Source organism: Anolis sagrei, chromosome 2, assembly GCF_037176765.1.
Source record: "Anolis sagrei isolate rAnoSag1 chromosome 2, rAnoSag1.mat, whole genome shotgun sequence".
Taxonomy (NCBI): domain Eukaryota; kingdom Metazoa; phylum Chordata; class Lepidosauria; order Squamata; family Dactyloidae; genus Anolis; species Anolis sagrei.
This window is the reverse complement of record NC_090022.1, coordinates 178,928,173-178,945,341: the sequence shown is the minus strand read 5'-3', so window position 1 is coordinate 178,945,341 and position 17,169 is coordinate 178,928,173. Positions and strand designations below refer to the sequence as shown.

At 42.5% G+C, this 17,169-nt stretch overlaps 1 protein-coding gene and 1 long non-coding RNA gene across 3 annotated transcripts in view; one reads left to right on the top strand and one right to left on the bottom strand.

The window, feature by feature from the left end:
- Positions 1-17,169, top strand: part of TFE3 (transcription factor binding to IGHM enhancer 3) — a 59,868-nt gene that overhangs the window by 30,694 nt on the left and 12,005 nt on the right. The window contains exons 3-5 of the mRNA XM_060763130.2: positions 7,136-7,349; positions 8,691-8,981; positions 9,118-9,195. Of these exons, the coding sequence (XP_060619113.1) occupies positions 7,136-7,349; positions 8,691-8,981; positions 9,118-9,195 (583 nt within the window). The remainder of the gene's footprint in view (positions 1-7,135; positions 7,350-8,690; positions 8,982-9,117; positions 9,196-17,169) is intronic.
- Positions 13,148-14,475, bottom strand: LOC137096108 (uncharacterized). 2 transcript variants are annotated; one of them, XR_010909273.1, is made up of 3 exons: positions 14,332-14,475; positions 14,112-14,189; positions 13,148-13,252 (listed from the first exon to the last, which is right to left on the bottom strand). It is a non-coding gene; the product is annotated as an uncharacterized lncRNA (long non-coding RNA). The 2 variants fall into 2 exon arrangements; XR_010909274.1 differs by lacking the exon at positions 13,148-13,252 and adding an exon at positions 13,696-13,746.

Genomic DNA, 17,169 nt, shown 5'->3' with positions numbered 1-17,169 from the left:
ATCTTATCTTCTATGCATTACCCAACTCTCTTTGATATAACTTGCCAGTGCTTCAAGAATTAAATGTTGGTCACTTCAGCTTCTCCATTGTTTTTACTATTTTAATTGCAGGCAAGTTGGTAGAGACCCTGGGATAATGCTGCATTTAGGTCATCTCTGTTATTTTTATATGGCCTCTGTTTGTTAGTATAGCTCTGTAGCCCATTTGAGGACTGTGACCTTGTAGAGAGACAAAGATAAGACAAAATTAGATTGAACTAGGCTCATAAATCTTTTTTATTGCTTTAGGTTTTTTTCTGCAGCAGTGACTCCTATTTTCCTCACAGGTCAAAGCTGCCATAACAATTAACGTTTCTTTTTATTTAGACGTAGTCAGATAGACACACGGAGTGTTTAGGAAATGACTGACACTTCTGCCAACGCAGCCATTTTTAATGCATGTTTGTTAAGTTCAGAATGTGAGCTATTGCTGTTTGTTAGCATGTGCCTCGAAATCATTTCAAACATATGACGACAGTAAAGCAAACTTATCACAGGGTTTTCAGAGGCTGAGAGTGTGTGACTCATCCAAGATCACCCAGAAGGTTTTTTTTTTTTTAACAAAGCAGGGAATCGAACCCAGATTTGTACTCCAACACTCAAAACACTATAGAATTCCTTAAATTGCAATAATAATGGTATTTTTTCAAGAATAGTGTGGTAAAACTGATGACAACTCATGGTCTATTTGGGTTATTGATTTTTTTGTGCACATGCAGATATTCCAATTTGCATCATTGGATGGACAGTAATGCTTTGAATCGTGCCTCTTGTTTGACTATCGCTTCTCTCTCATCCACCCCTTCAGGTGTTTCCATACTTTTTATACTCCAAAAAAGCAGGTCTAGGTTACCTGTGGCCCTCCAGGTAGTATGGATTCAACATTGAATTACCAATGAGAGAGGATGCTGGGAACTGAAATCCAAAATGTATTGGCAGTTGCTAGTGTAAATCACATATTGAAAAGAGTTTGCTTTGTTAGGAATTGATTCAAACTGTAGGCTGGTGACTAGAGCCTAGTAACATAATTTTTATTATGGGTTACAGCTTCCAGACATCCGCAGCCATCAATGAAAATAGTACTGCCTGTTTTGGCTAAAGATCTGTCTTTTTACTCGGGCATTGACTGTTCATTTTATTTAATTCGTAAACAGAAGCAGCAGGTGGCTTCCATGTGGATGCAATGGTGAATTTACACTGGGCTTGAGTCCAAACTTCAGAGTACTGAAGCTTTTTTGGGAATAGGGCTCAGCACCTTGGATACAGTTTGTAATAAAACCTGGAATTGATTCACTGCCCTTATCTTGGGGACAGCTAGCTTTACTTTTCACTTGTGCTTTTTTTCCATGGATTGTAGTGCTGTTACTGTTTTATTTTATGAGAACTATCTGTATCGAAGACTGCTTAATATTATTACTATTACTATTATTGTTGTTATTATTACTATTATTGGAGCCCCAGGTGGCACCGCGGGTTAAACTGCTGAGCTGCTGAACTCGCTGACCGAAAGGTCGGCGGTTCGAATCTGGGGAGTGGGGTGAGCTTCCGCTGTTATCCCCAGCTTCTGCTAACCTAGCAGTTTGAAAACATGCAAATGTGAGTAGATCAATAGGTACCTCTTTGGCAGGAAGTTAATGACGCTTCTTGCAGTCATGCTGGCCACATGACCTAGGAGGCGTCTATGGACAACACCGACTTTTTGGCTTAGAAATGGAGATGAGCACCACCTCCCAGGGTGGGACTGGAATAGACCTAATGTCAAGGGGAAACCTTTACCTTATTATTATTATTATTATTAATAATAATAATAATAATAATAATACCCTGTTTTATCTCCCCAAAGGGAACTCAAAGTGACTTGACATAAAAGCATTAGTATACAATTTAAAATATATAAATGTATAAACATTAAAAAGAATTAAACACAAACAGCACTGAAACATCCACAGTTAAAATCCAGACACACACACGCACGCACACACACACACACACATATATACATTTTAAAATGCAAACAGTATGGAAATACTGGAATTCCAGTTATGAAAAATATAAAAAGTGAGCTTTCTAAGATCTTTCGGTCACTAAGCTGAGGGTAGTATTACGAATCAGTGTTGTACATGGTGGAGGAAGGTTTAACCCTCTGGATGTTGTTGGATTGCAACTCCCATCACACCTACCTAGTGGTTGGGAGTCATTACTGTAGTCCAATAACATCTCAAGGAGACATATACAGAATGCAGCCTTTCAGCTGCCGTTGTCCTGTAGCTCCCATATTTCCTTATATTGAACATTAATTAAGCTGGCTGAGTATAGAGCTGATGAGAATCACATTCCAGCAGTGGCAAGAAGGAATGCTCTCTATCTCTGTGGCAGAAGCTGGTTCTGATCTCCGACCGATGTTAACCTTTGGACTTTGCAAATCAGCCAGTCATCTCCTGCAGGGCAAACAATGGGAGGAGAAGCAAACAAGGCAGGGGGAAATTCCCATTCTTTGTGAACCCCAAGCTATCTCCTGCATTCAGTTTAAGAACGGATACTGGGTTCCCCCAAATGATTTTCATGTAATATGGATGCCTTTTGAATGTGTAATAAAGACTGAATCACCTGATGCCTATTGATCACACATGAAGTTTGCCATGCATACGTGTGTGCGGGGATGTTTACAGTTGGCCACAGCTTTCTAGGACTTAACATTTACGCAGCAAATCCACTGTGCACAATGTGATTGACAGTGTGTTGTTGCTAAACAAGGGGCCATGCAAATTCCCTACTCAGCAATTTCATTTTCCACTCCGTAGTCAGAAAAACATTGTCTTATTGCATTCCCTGTGCATTGGTCACCTTGCAGAGTAATGTAATGAAAAGGCAAGTCCCTGCCCCAAGGAGGTTGCAGATACAGCTTAAATAAGAAGGAGAAAGAGATGGTGGGGTGGGGAGATCTCCAAGATGTGAATGTGAACCAGTTAAGTAATTTGTGCTCAGATATTGTTAAGTCGGAGAATATGTATGGTTCCAGTTCTATTACTTGAAGCAACTTTATTTCCTCTTATTTCCTCTAGGATTTAATGTATCGTCAAAGGCTTTCATGGCTAGAATCACTGGGTTGTTGTAGGTTTTTTCGGGTTATATGGCCATGTTATAGAGGCATTTCTCCTGATACTGGCGAAACGTCAGGAGAAAATTCTCTAGAACACGGCCATATAGCCCGAAAAAAACTACAACAACCCAATGTAGGATTTTTTAATGAAGAAAAGGCTGGTATGTTGGCCACTGAAGTGAGAAAGCATATAGTGAGGACCAGGTATGCAGAATCTCTGCATACCTGGTATTACCTTCAGAGGTTCGCTGCCCTATCTGAAGCTTCTGCTCTTATCACCCATTGATGATTTTGAGATAAGAGGCTATTTAAAGCACTTTTATATATAAATGAGATCTGTTTCTTAGTCCAAAAGACTAATGGTATTGTAGGTGGATTAGGAGGATAGAAGGAGATGGATTTGAGTGCTCTAGTTAAAGGACTGTGACCAATCAGTGAAGATACCTTCTTAACTAGACAAACAATTCTTGCTTTGTGTGTGTTTGTGGTTGGATTGCATTTTTAATCCCCCGACTATTCGAAGTTCTATGGAAGGTGTACAGTCTGTTAAAAAATATATGTAATACATCAATAATACAATGTAACAATGACTAAACTTAGTTGAATGGGGAAGGGGAAGTTCTTTTGTGACATTTTTCAAAATAATAAATAATAATAAAACTTTATACCCAGCCACCATCTCCCCAAGGGGACTCAGAGCGGCTTACATGAGGCCAAACCCAACAACACATCAGTAAAAACAACTAAGCAATAAGAAAATAAAACAATACAATTAATATAACTCACATATAGACAATAACATGCAAAAAAATTTTAAAAAATGGCCGGGCCAGATGTAATAGTTTAAAAATTTAAAAATAAACGCTGGGCATGAACAGAGATAGGATGCATCTAAGCAGGAGGGTTTTAAAAGAAATGTAGGGAGAGCAACCCAACAGGTAGTTAAAGTGCTTCTGAGGACATTTTGCAGGGAATTGTTTCCTTTATTCAGGGAAGGCACACTGGAACAGCCACGTTTTCAGCCTCCTCCTAAAGACTGCCAATGTGGGGGCTTGCCTAATATCCTTGGGAAGTGAGTTCCAAAGTTGGGAGGCCACCATAGAGAAGGCCCTCTCCCTTGTCCCACCAATTGCGCCTGCAAAGGGTATGAGAGCGAGAGCAGGGCCTCATGAACCATAGCTTCCATCTTGTGTCTAAAGAAGTGAGCTGTAGTCCATGAAAGCTGCTGCTGAAATTGATGGGTTAATGTTAATGGTGCTACAACAGACTTCTTTTTCCTTCCCATTTTTGTTTCTAAAACAGGATGAAACTTTTTGAAAACAAATAAAGTAGTTTCAGTTCACTGTATTTCTGCCCCAGACATGTCACTTCTCCTCCCATTTTCAAGGGGTGCAAGAAGTTATCCCCCTCCCCCCCAATCCTGATATTGTTGGCCTTCAAGTCATTTCTGACTTTTGGGTACCTAAAGTGACCCTTTCATGAGGTTTTTCTGGGGTTGAGAGTGTGTGATTTGCCCACAGTCACCCATCAGGTTTCCATAGAATCAAAACCTGGTTTCCAGTGTTTTCTTCCATATGTCCGCTTTTTTGTTGAAGCTCCGTTTCTGGTAGATCCCTGACTTCAGTATTTTGTGTCATGGCCTGTGGAACAGCTGCAGTTACTCTACCTCAGTTGTGGATTTAGATCCACGTTGAAGAGGTTTGTTCTAGATACATAGGAGGCATGTTAACCAACACAGCCAGATAGGTACTCCCAGAACCCACCAGCAAGCAAGGCATTCTGGCTGGTGGACTAAGTTCACACATACAAACATACAAAAGTTTGACCACAGCATAGATTGGGAAACTTTGGCTAGAGCTAAAGACTGAATTTGATCTGCCAGTCTTTTCATCCAGCTTATAACAGAATCCAGATAGAGTCTTCCCTGACACTGAAGCCTAACCTTCCACCCAAGATTGAATACATAGCCCAACAAAAAATTTCTTTGTGTCTTGGTTTTTAAGCCTATTCCTGGAGTTATTTTGAGCGCTGATTTGGAAAATTGCATTGGATAGACTGCATCAGCTCTAGTTTCTTAGATATGGTTATCATGATTTTCTGTGGACGAGGAGATGAAAACTGGTAGATGGCATATATTCTGTATCTGAAAACCTAGAGCTGATAAGGGAAAACTGGTGCCTTTTTGGAATCAACAGGTTCAATATACATACAACTGAGCTAACATTTGAGCCACCAAAATAAGTAATAATGGCTTAAACAAAATGCAATTTAAATAGTATAAAACAAAGAGTTATAAAAACAACAATAACCATCCTATAATACAAATTAGAACAACATCATTAAAGAGGAAATTTAAGGGTTGCCAGAGTAAAAAACTGAGGTTGGTTCCTGTGCTTTTAATACTTGTGTAGAAAGAGAATTTCAGTTGGGGTTGCTTGTCAGACAACCAAATAACAAGCAACACAGGCTGAAATTCCCACTTCTACTTTGGCAACCTTAGATATAAACCTAGTTTATATTTAAATAAAAGTAGGACAATAATGCACTTTCTTTTTTTCTTTCATCCCATGACAACCAAAATGTTCTGTTAAAGGAAATGAGGGTGGCAAAAGGCAGGACATCTCCTGTCAGAAAGCCACATATGAGACAACTTGGTTACTGATACTTCTTTCCTTCTGTAATAGCTGTGAGGGTCAAAGAAGACAAAACTACTAAATATTGAGAAAAACATTGAAACATATAAAATGTATTTAAAAAAGGAAAGGAAACTTTGAAGCTTATGTACACAACAAATGCCAGGACTAGCAAAACAGTCCTAGATTACCTATTGATTCAAAATACAAAAAATAGCAAAAGTTGAAAAAAACCCCAAATTAATGTTTTATAAAACCCGAGAGACATAATTTTCAACACAGTACAAAATTAAAGCATTCCTTTCTTTAATTTTGTAAATTACTGTGGAAAAGCTCAGAATATCACTACTGTTGTAGTTAATAGTAAGGATTGATAGCTGAGCAAAGAACCATAATTTGGGTTATAAAATTCTTGCTTTAATAAAAATCCTTAAACACTGAAAAAAAAGAAGACAGAATGTCCAAGAAACCGTGAGCAATGAAACAGTATTGATACCGATTCGAAAATCCTGTTGGGAAATGCCTCCTCTGCCTGCCATGTTCATAATAATAATAATAATAATAATAATAATAATAATAATAATAAAAACAAAGTATGGATTGTCGATGTTGCGATCCCAGGTGACAGCAGGATTGAAGAGAAACAACTGGAAAAGCTGACACAATATGAGGATTTAAAGATCGAACTGCAAAAACTCTGGCACAAGCCAGTCAAGGTGGTCCCAGTGGTGATCGGCACACTGGGTGCAGTGCCTAAAGACCTTGGCCTGCACTTAAACACCATTGGCCCTGACAAAATTACCATCTGCTAGTTGCAGAAGGCCACCTTACTGGGATCTGCACACATTATTCGCCAATACATCACACGTCCTAGACACTTGGGAAGTGTCCAACGTGTGATCCCATTCAACAGCCAGCAGAGTGTCTGCTGTGGACTCATCTTGTTGTGTTTCAAATAATAATAATGGTAATGAGGCAGTACACATCAAAAACAAAAACTAGAGCAGTTTTCTTCTATAGTTAACTGATGAGTGGGACCTGCAGTTATTTTTTCCACCAAAACTGTGGCCACTGGGTAAAATGATTTCCTTTCTGTATCCTTTCTAAGCACTGCTCCAGGGATCCCCCCTTTGAACAATACTCCTTGCAGAGCTCTATGTAGCAGTACCACCATCTGCTGGTGGCTAATAAACCAACTATTATTTATTACAGAGTTTTGTTATTTTGCTGAAATACAGGCAGTCCCTGAGTTACAAACATCCAACTTACAAATGATTCCTCATATGTGCACTGCGCATGGCTCTGGCTGTTGAGGGATGATAACCCTGGTGGTTGCTGATCTCCCTGTTCTGTGTTCTTGCAGCCCGCCAAGTGCTCCATCGCAAGGTCCCAGCATGTCGTCGCGGGTGCTTCTCCGCCAGCAGCTGATGCGAGCACAGACCCAGGAGCAAGAGCGCCGGGAGCAGCAGCAAGCTGCACAGTTCACCCCTACACCCCTGGCGCCTTCCACACCTGCCATTTCTGTGAGCCCACTGGCTCGCCCTGCACCTGCCCAGGTCCCTGTGGAGGTATTGAAGGTAAGAGAAAGAGATAGGTATCAAGCCTCAGTCTGGGGGACATAGTATTGCTTTTGATTCTGCTGAGAAGGTGTGGAAGGAAGGGAAAGCACTGGATGAGATTGGGGAGCCCATTTTTGTCTTGTTGCACACTGGTTGAATGAGATATGGGACTCCCAACCTCTCCAGTTGCACACTGATTGTAGCTTCAAATGGCTGTGGGTTGGCTGGAGCAGGCAGGTGGGGCTTTTGAAATCTCTTTTCTGCTATTTATTTGTGGAATCTATTTCTCTTCTATCCCATTTGTGAGATTCCTGTTGGTGTAGCACAAGGGTGGGCAACATTAGCAGTTCAGCAAGCCATCTTTGCTCCCCTAAATAAACTAATTGCAATAATCTGATTGCCCTTCTGATACTCAGTCTCTAATAACAGAAGTGATTAAGTGGCCAAGTTAGTCTAGAATTCAAGATTTTTACTAGAGATATGTCTCAGCATTGCTTTTTTAAGTCCCAAGGCTGGTGCACGGTGAGGCATTTCTCGCTGGTGGCAGATTGTGGAAGCTATGAAAAAGCAGATGTTTCATGTTTGTTTGCTATTACCAGATATGCTTTCACAATATACAGTTATAGCACTGTGGTGCCACTCTAACTGCCATGGCTATATTCTTTGGAGTCCTGGGATTTGCAGTTTTGGGAGTGGAGCCTCTATAATTCCCAGACAGAGAATACTTTGCTAGTGCCTCTGACCAAACTACAATCCTTGGGAGTACAGGGAATACAGTCATGGCAGTTAAAGTAGAACAACAGTACTATAAGTATGCAGTGTAAAAGAAACCTGGATATTTTTTGTACTTCCAGGAATGAATAGTAGTTACTTTGAGACTTTCTGCTTCAGGTGTCAGAATTTGGCTGACTTTTGAGTACTATGATCTGTGCCTTTGATGGGTTCCAAAGGGTGTCCTTTGCTTCTCTGTCTCAGATGGCAAAGTATCTCAGGCTGGTATTGATTGATTGAATTTATATTTTACTTTCTCTCAAGATGAAATTCAAGGTGGCTTTTAATAGGTTAAAGCGTTAGTTTACAAGGGTTACAAATAAATTGTTATTCTTATTATAATTATAATTATTATTATGTAATTTTGAAAAAAATATAAAATGATTAAAATATATGTAAAACATAATTTCCAGTAAAAGATCAAAGATACAGTACACTACATTGCAAACACACTACTGCTCCAGACTTAACATTGAAATGCTTTAGATTTAGAAATGTATCTTCTATGCCTGAAAAGACTGGCATCCTCCACCTGAATGGCCTGGCTAACACTGTGTCCCTTCTCCTTCTCTGCCCCACCTTGCTTAGGTTCAGACTCACCTGGAGAACCCCACCAAGTACCACATCCAGCAAGCTCAGCGGCAGCAGGTCAAGCAGTACCTCTCCACTGCCATGGGCAACAAAATGGCAACCCAGGCCTTAGCTGGGGCCAGCCCAGGGGCACCACCATCCTGCTCCCCACAGGCTGCCTCTGCCCCTGAGTCTCAACATGGTTTGACTCAGCAGCAGCCGCAACAGCAGGGAGTAGCAGGTGGGACTGGGAGTGCCCCCAATAGCCCCATGGCTATGCTGAACATTGGCTCCAGCTCTGAGAAAGAGGTGAGTATCCTCCCACCCCTTACTAGTTTCCCTCAGTTTTGCTGGCATCTCCTTGCTTTCTCAAGTATTTCCAGTAGGCTGTATTTTTCATTGTGGTTTATGTTTTCTGCTCTTTTTTTCCCCTTTCATTTGTCAGATTGATGATGTCATAGATGAAATTATCAGCCTCGAATCCAGCTACAATGATTATGGTGGTCTACAGATGCCTAGCACTGTGAGTAGAATATTTTTTCCTGCTAAGTTTGCTAAAGAGAAAAATGTGTTTATGGTATGCAGTTATACTGCTTTGATTCCTTTTCAGCCCCCTTGCCTGCATAGAATCATAGAGTTGTAAAAGACCCAAAGGGCCATTCACAATCAAAACACCCAACAGATGATCATCCAATTTCTGCTTAAAAATATCCAGAGAAAAAAACTCCACCACTCTGTGCGAAATAATAAATAAATAAATACTTTATTTGTACTCCACCACCATCTCCTATAGGGACTCAGGGCGGCTCACAAAATAGCACACAAAGATGCCATACATAAAATACATAATACATAAAATACAACAACATGAAAACAATAATAACATTACATAAACCAGGTATATAAATTGGGTAAAACAGCCTCAAAACAGAATCTGTTAAAAGATCCATGTGATCAGTATAGCAGCATACCCCACTGCCAAACAACTCTTACTGTTAGGAAGTTCTTCCTAATGCTTACGCGGAGCTTGTAGTTTCCTGAGAAATCAAAGGAGGCACTTTCTGGCTGAGAATGCTAAATTAATTAATTAATTAATTAATGTACTTTATTTATATACCGCTTTTCTCAGCCCTCAGGCAACTCAAAGCGGTGAACAACATCGATACAAAACATCACGAGACAAGTATAGGGCTATTAAAAACAATTGTAACATAAATCATTAAACATCCGTATAACAATCATTAGCGCCTCAACAGTAAAATCAGAATCCAGTCTCATCATCCATTATTCCGTATTCCTATGTTCAATTACACTGTTTAATCAAATGCTTGTTCGAACAGCCAGGTCTTCACTTTCCTCCGAAATGCCAGCAGGGAGGAGGCCCGATCTGATATCTGTAGGCAGGGCGTTCCACAGCTGAGGGGCCACCACTGAGAAGACCCTGTCTCTCATCCCTGCCAAGCGTGCCTCCCTAAACTACAAATCCTAGGATTCCATAGGGTGCAGCCATGCCAGTTAAAGTAGAATCATAGCTTTCTAATTCTGTCATGTGAAAGGGTTCCTGGAATGTTGAACAGAGAGAGTTGATCAGAACTTCCAGACAAATTTATCAAAACGATGCGGACTGTCACTAGTAAAATGTATATTGTTTCTATAATAACTGTTGACCTTCATGACTGTATCTCCCTTCATGAACCAGCCTGAGCCCTCCGATCTTCGGGGGAAGCCCTCCTTTTGCCCCTGCCAGTTTCACAAGCTCGCCTTTTGGGCACTAGGGAGAGAGCCTTCTCCTCTCTGTCCCCCTGACTCTGGAACTCATTACCCGGAGAGATTAGGAAAGCCCCTTCCCTAGAAACCTTTAAAAAGAACCTCAAAACCTGGCTCTTCTGCTGCGCCTTTGGTGAGTAGGTACATAACGTCACACTATCACCTAGCCTCAACGTTTCTGTCATTGGAGTACACGTGTCGTCGTCCCCCCTCGTGGGAAAGCTTGGTTCCAAAACCCTGTTTTTTTTAACTGAGCTCCCCTTGCAAATAACCTCCTCCTCCTTTTATCTCACCCGAGTTTTTAATCATTTTTAATCACTTTATTATGCACATGTGGCTCGCCCATTGTCACTGTGATTGTAATTTTATATTGCTAATATATTTATATGTTTTTTCTTCTTCTTTTATTGTTATGTAATTATGATGTTGCTTGTTGTTTGTGTTCTTGGTTTTACTTTGTTGTAATTTGTTGTTTGGGCTTGGCCTCATGAAAGCCACCTCGAGTCCCTGTTGGGGGAGATGGTGGCGGGGTATAAATAAAGTTTATTATATTATTATTATTATTATTATTATTATTATTAATTGAATGGCATTAAATATGCACAAATGTTTCTTTTTCAAGAGATGATAATTTCTGAGAGCACAAAGGCCATTTTCCACATCATTTCCCATTATGTTAAAATGTCCAGAATAAAGGGTTCCTGAGTAAATCAGACACATTAATCTGAGTCTAGTGTGCCTTGGACTATCACAAGAAGGCTTGATTCAATAGGAAGAGTTATGCTTGGTCAGGTAGAATGCAACAGGGAAAGTGGAAGGCCACATTCCAGATGGATATAATCGTTCTGCAGTGGAACTCTCTGCCCCGGATTGTGGTGGAGGCTCCTTCTTTGGAAGCTTTTAAACAGAGGCTGGATGGCCATCTGTCAGGGGTGATTTGAATGCAATATTCCTGCTTCTTAGCAGGGGGTTGGACTGGATGGCCGATGAGGTCTCTTCCAACTCAATGATTCTATGATTCTATGAATCAAGGAAGCTATTCAGCAATTGATGTTAACTAAAAATGTAGTTTCAATAATCTTTGGCTGAGTTGTTCATCCTCTAGAACAGGGTTTCTTAAACTTTTTTTCTTTCTGCCTGAGATGTAAAATAAACCAATTATTGATAAGAAACCAGTATTTGCAAGGCTTGCTGAACAGGCTGATTTTTGTGAAGTACAGCCTCTTCTGCAGAGTTGAATGTAAACACTGCACAACAGATTTGTGTAAATGTCTAAAACAACCTTGTCTTTGAATCTTTATGTCAAACAACAAGACAACACACCTGTATGAACTGAGCATGAATTGATGAACTTTATTGAACAAAGAAGAGGTGATCCATTCTTCCTCCCGGGAAAACCCATCTTTTAACTCCTCCTGAGCTACAAATCAAAGGATATTTGCAGCAATCAGGGGGAAGGCAATGCAGAGAAGGCGAAAAACCCATTTCCACCCAGAGCCAATTTGGGGACAATGGGGAAAAATTCCTTCTCGGCTCCAATTCAGGCAACCAGCTGCGGCCTGTATTGCCAGGTTAAAAGATGGGAATGCTGAGAAACGATCCATTATGGAGCCCTGGTTTTGCATTGATGGTAGGCTTCCTCTATCCAGGAACTGCTTTGCCTTGAATATAGGTCTTCCTTCCTCTGGTGCCTTAGCCCTCCAAACCTATGATTGGGGGGGGGGGGGGGGGGGGGGGAGGGGGGGAGGGAGAGAGAGATTGTATGTCACCCTACGGAGACATAGTCTAAAAAGCTTTGTCTTTCCAATTTCAGCCATTTTGGAGGCCTAAGTGAGGATGGAACCATCTTCCTCCCTCCTTCTTTCTTCTTTCTTTCCTTACCGTTCTTCCTCTCTCCTTCCTTCCTTCCTTCCTTCCTTCCTTCCTTCCTTCCTTCCTTCCTCTGGGGTCAATTTTCTGATTTTCTTTTTCTTCCTGTAAGAAAGAAAAGACTGAGAATGATTATTAATGTGAGATTTGTGCCAATTTGTTCCTTACCTTTCTTCTTCCTCTCTCCTTCCTTCTTTTCCTTTCTTCTTCCTCTCTCCTTCCTTCCTTCCTTCCTTCCTTCCTTCCTTCCTTCCTCTGGGGTCAATTTTCTGATTTTCTTTTTCTTCCTGTAAGAAAGAAAAGACTGAGAATGATTATTAATGTGAGATTTGTGCCAATTTGTTCCTTACCTTTCTTCTTCCTCTCTCCTTCCTTCTTTTCCTTTCTTCTTCCTCTCTCCTTCCTTCCTTCCTTCCTTCCTTCCTTCCTTCCTTCATTCCTCTGGTGCCTTAGCCCTCCAAACCTATAATTGGGGGGGGGGGGGGGGATGGTATGTCACCCTATGGAGACATACCATCTAAAAAGCTTTGTCTTTTCAGTTTCAGCCATTTCAGAGGCCTAATTGAGGATGGAACCATCTTCCTCCCTGCCTCCTTCTTTCTTTCCTTACCTTTCATCTTCCTCTCTCCTTCCCTCCTTCCTTCCTTCCTCTGGTGCCTTAGCCCTCCAAACCTACAATTGGGGGGAGGGGATGGTATGTCACCCTACGGAGACATAGTCTAAAAAGCTTTGTCTTTTCAGTTTCAGCCATTTCAGAGGCCTAATTGAGGATGGAACCATCTTCCTCCCTGCCTCCTTCTTTCTTTCCTTACCTTTCTTCTTCCTCTCTCCCTTCCTTCCTTCCTTCCTCTGGCGTCAATTTTCTGATTTTCTTTTTCTTACTGTAAGAAAGAAAAGACTGAGAATGATTATTAATGTGAGATTTGTGCCAATTTGTTCCTTACCTTTCTTCTTCCTCTCTCCTTCCTTCTTTTCCTTTCTTCTTCCTCTCTCCTACCTTCCTTCCTTCCTCTGGTGCCTTAGCCCTGCAAACCTATAATTTGGGAGGAGGGGGATGGTATGTCACCCTATGGAGACATACCATCTAAAAAGCTTTGTCTTTTCAGTTTCAGCCATTTCAGAGGCCTAAGTGAGGATGGAACCATCTTCCTCCCTCCCTCCTTCTTTCTTTCCTTACCTTTCTTCTTCCTCTCCCCTTCCTTCCTTCCTTCCTTCGTTCTTCTGGTGCCTTAGCCCTCCAAACCTACAATTGGGGGGAGGGGATGGTATGTCACCCTACGGAGACATAGTCTAAAAAGCTTTGTCTTTTCAGTTTCAGCCATGTTGGAGGCCTAAATGAGGATGGAACCATCTTCCTCCCTCCCTCCTTCTTTTTTCCCTTACCTTTCTTCCACTCTCCGTCCTTCCTTCCTTCCTCTGGTGCCTTAGCCCTCCAAACCTATAATTGGGGGGGGGGGGGGAATGGTATGTCACCCTACTGAGAAATAGTCTAAAAAGCTTTGTCTTCAGTTTCAGCCATTTTGGAGGCCTAAGTGAGGATGGAACCATCTTCCTCCCTCCCTCCTTCTTTCTATCTTTACCTTTCTTCTTCTCTCTCCTTCCTTCCTTCCTTCCTTCCTTCCTTCCTTCCTTCCTTCCTTCCTTCCTTCCTCTGGTGCCTTAGCTCTCCAAACCTGTAATAGGTGGGGGGGGGGGGGGGGGAGACATAGCATAAAAACCTTTGTCTTTCCAATTTCAGCCCTTTTGGAGGCCTAAGTGAGGATGGAACCATCTTCCTCCCTCCCTCCTTCTTTCTTTCCTTACCTTTCTTCTTCCTCTCTCCTTCCTTCCTTCCTTCCTTCCTTCCTTCCTTCCTTCCTCTGGTGCCTTAGCCCTCCAAACCTATAATTCGGGGGAGGGGGGATCGTATGTCACCCTACGGAGACATAGTCTAAAAATCTTTGTCTTTTCAGTTTCAGCCATTTGGGAGGCCTAAGTGAGGATGGAACCATCTTCCTCCCTCCCTCCTTCTTTCTTTTCTTACCTTTCTTCTTCCTCTCTCCTTCCTTCCTTCCTTCCTTCCTTCCTTCCTTCCTTCCTTCCTTCCTCTGGTGCCTTAGCCCTCCAAACCTATAATTCGGGGGAGGGGGGATCGTATGTCACCCTACGGAGACATAGTCTAAAAAGCTTTGTCTTCAGTTTCAGCCATTTTGGAGGCCTAAGTGAGGATGGAACCATCTTCCTCCCTCCCTCCTTCTTTCTTTCCTTACCTTTCTTCTTCCTCTCTCCTTCCTTTCTTCCTTCCTTCCTTCCTTCCTCTGGTGCCTTAGCCCTCCAAACCTATAATTCGGGGGAGGGGGGATCGTATGTCACCCTACGGAGACATAGTCTAAAAAGCTTTGTCTTTTCAGTTTCAGCCATTTGGGAGGCCTAAGTGAGGATGAAACCATCTTCCTCCCTCCCTCCTTCTTTCCTTCCTTACCTTTCTTCTTCCTCTCTCCTTCCTTCCTTCCTTCCCTCCCTCCTTCCTTCCTTCCTTCCTTCCTTCCTTCCTTCCTTCCTCTGGTGTCAATTTTCTGATTTTTTTTTCCTGTAAGAAAGAAAAGACTGAGAATGATTATGAATGTGAGATTTGTGCCAATTTGTTCCATACCTTTCGTCTTCCAATCTCCTTCCTTCTTCTCCTTTCTTCTTCCTCTCTCCTTCCTTCCTTCCTTCCTCTGGTGCCTTAGCCCTCCAAACCTATAATTGGGGGCGGGGGATCGTATGTCACCCTATGGAGGCATACCATCTTAAAAGCTTTGTCTTTTCAGTTTCAGCCATTTTAGAGGCGTAAGTGAGGATGGAACCATCTTCCTCCCTCCCTGCCCCCTTCTTTCTTTCCTTACCTTTCTTCTTCCTCTCTCCTTCCTCTCTCCTTCCTTCCTTCCTTCCTTCCTTCCTTCCTTCCTTCCCTCCCTCCTTCGTCTGGTGCCTTAGCCCTCCAAACCTATAATTAGGGGGAGGGGGGATCGTATGTCACTCTACGGAGACATAGTCTAAAAAGCTTTGTCTTTTCAGTTTCAGCCCTTTTGGAGGCCTAAGTGAGGATGGAACCATCTTCCTTCCTCCCTCCTTCTTTCTTTCCTTACCTTTCTTCTTCCTCTCCCCTTCCTTCCATCCTTCCTTCCTTCCTTCCTTCCTTCCTTCCTTCCTTCCTTCCGCTGGTGCCTTAGCCTTCCAAACCTATAATTGGGGGAGGGGATGGTATGTCACCCTACGGAGACATAGTCTAAAAAGCTTTGTCTTTTCAGTTTCAGCCCTTTTGGAGGCCTAAGTGAGGATGGAACCATCTTCCTCCCTCCCTGCCTCCTTCTTTCTTTCCTTACCTTTCTTCTTCCTCTCTCCTTCCTCTCTCCTTCCTTCCTTCCTTCCTTCCTTCCTTCCTTCCTTCCTTCCTCTGGTGCCTTAGCCCTCCAAACCTATAATTAGGGGGAGGGGGGATCGTATGTCACTCTACGGAGACATAGTCTAAAAAGCTTTGTCTTTTCAGTTTCAGCCCTTTTGGAGGCCTAAGTGAGGATGGAACCATCTTCCTCCCTCCCTCCTCCTTTCTTTCCTTACCTTTCTTCTTCCTCTCTCCTTCCTTCCTTCCTTCCTTCCTTCCTTCCTTCCTTCCTTCCTCTGGTGCCTTAGCCCTCCAAACCTATAATTGGGGGGAGGGGATGGTATGTCACCCTACGGAGACATAGTCTAAAAAGCAGCCTTATCCCAGCTGGGAGATACTTACCTGCTCTTCGAAGGAAGGCACCAAAGATACTTTCCTGGATGGCCGCAAGTGAGCATACGAATCCTCTTCCAGAGGATTCCGTATTTTTCTTAAAATTGAAGAAATATTCTTGTCCATCTCTAGGTTCCAGTAGACAATTTTGTGATTTTCCTTTTCTTCCTGTAAGAAAGAAAAGACTGAGAATGATTATGAATGTGAGATTTGTGCCAATTTGTTCCATACCTTTCTTCTTCCTCTCTCCTTCCTTCTTCTCCTTTCTTCTTCCTCTCTCCTTCCTTCCTTCCTTCCTCTGGTGCCTTAGCCCTCCAAACCTATAATTGGGGGCGGGGGATGGTATGTCACCCTATGGAGGCATACCATCTTAAAAGCTTTGTCTTTTCAGTTTCAGCCATTTTAGAGGCGTAAGTGAGGATGGAACCATCTTCCTCCCTCCCTGCCTCCTTCTTTCTTTCCTTACCTTTCTTCTTCCTCTCTCCTTCCTCTCTCCTTCCTCCTTCCTTCCTTCCTTCCTTCCTTCCTTCCTTCCTCTGGTGCCTTACCCCTCCAAACCTATAATTAGGGGGAGGGGGGATCGTATGTCACCCCACGGAGACATAGTCTAAAAAGCTTTGTCTTTTCAGTTTCAGCCGTTTTGGAGGCCTAAGTGAGGATGGAAACATCTTCCTCCCTCCCTCCTTTTTTCTTTCCTTACCTTTCTTCTTCCTCTCCCCTTCCATCCTTCCTTCATTCCTTCCTTCCTTCCTTCCGCTGGTGCCTTAGCCTTCCAAACCTATAATTGGGGAGAGGGGATGGTATGTCACCCTACGGAGACGTAGTCTAAAAAGCTTTGTCTTTTCAGTTTCAGCCCTTTTGGAGGCCTAAGTGAGGATGGAACCATCTTCCTCCCTCCCTGCCTCCTTCTTTCTTTACTTACCTTTCTTCTTCCTCTCTCCTTCCTCTCTCCTTCCTTCCTTCCTTCCTTCCTTCCTTCCTTCCTTCCTTCCTTCCTCTGGTGCCTTAGCCCTCCAAACCTATAATTGGGGGGAGGGGATGGTATGTCACCCTACGGAGACATAGTCTAAAAAGCAGCCTTATCCCAGCCTGGAGATACTTACCTGCTCTTCGAAGGAAGGC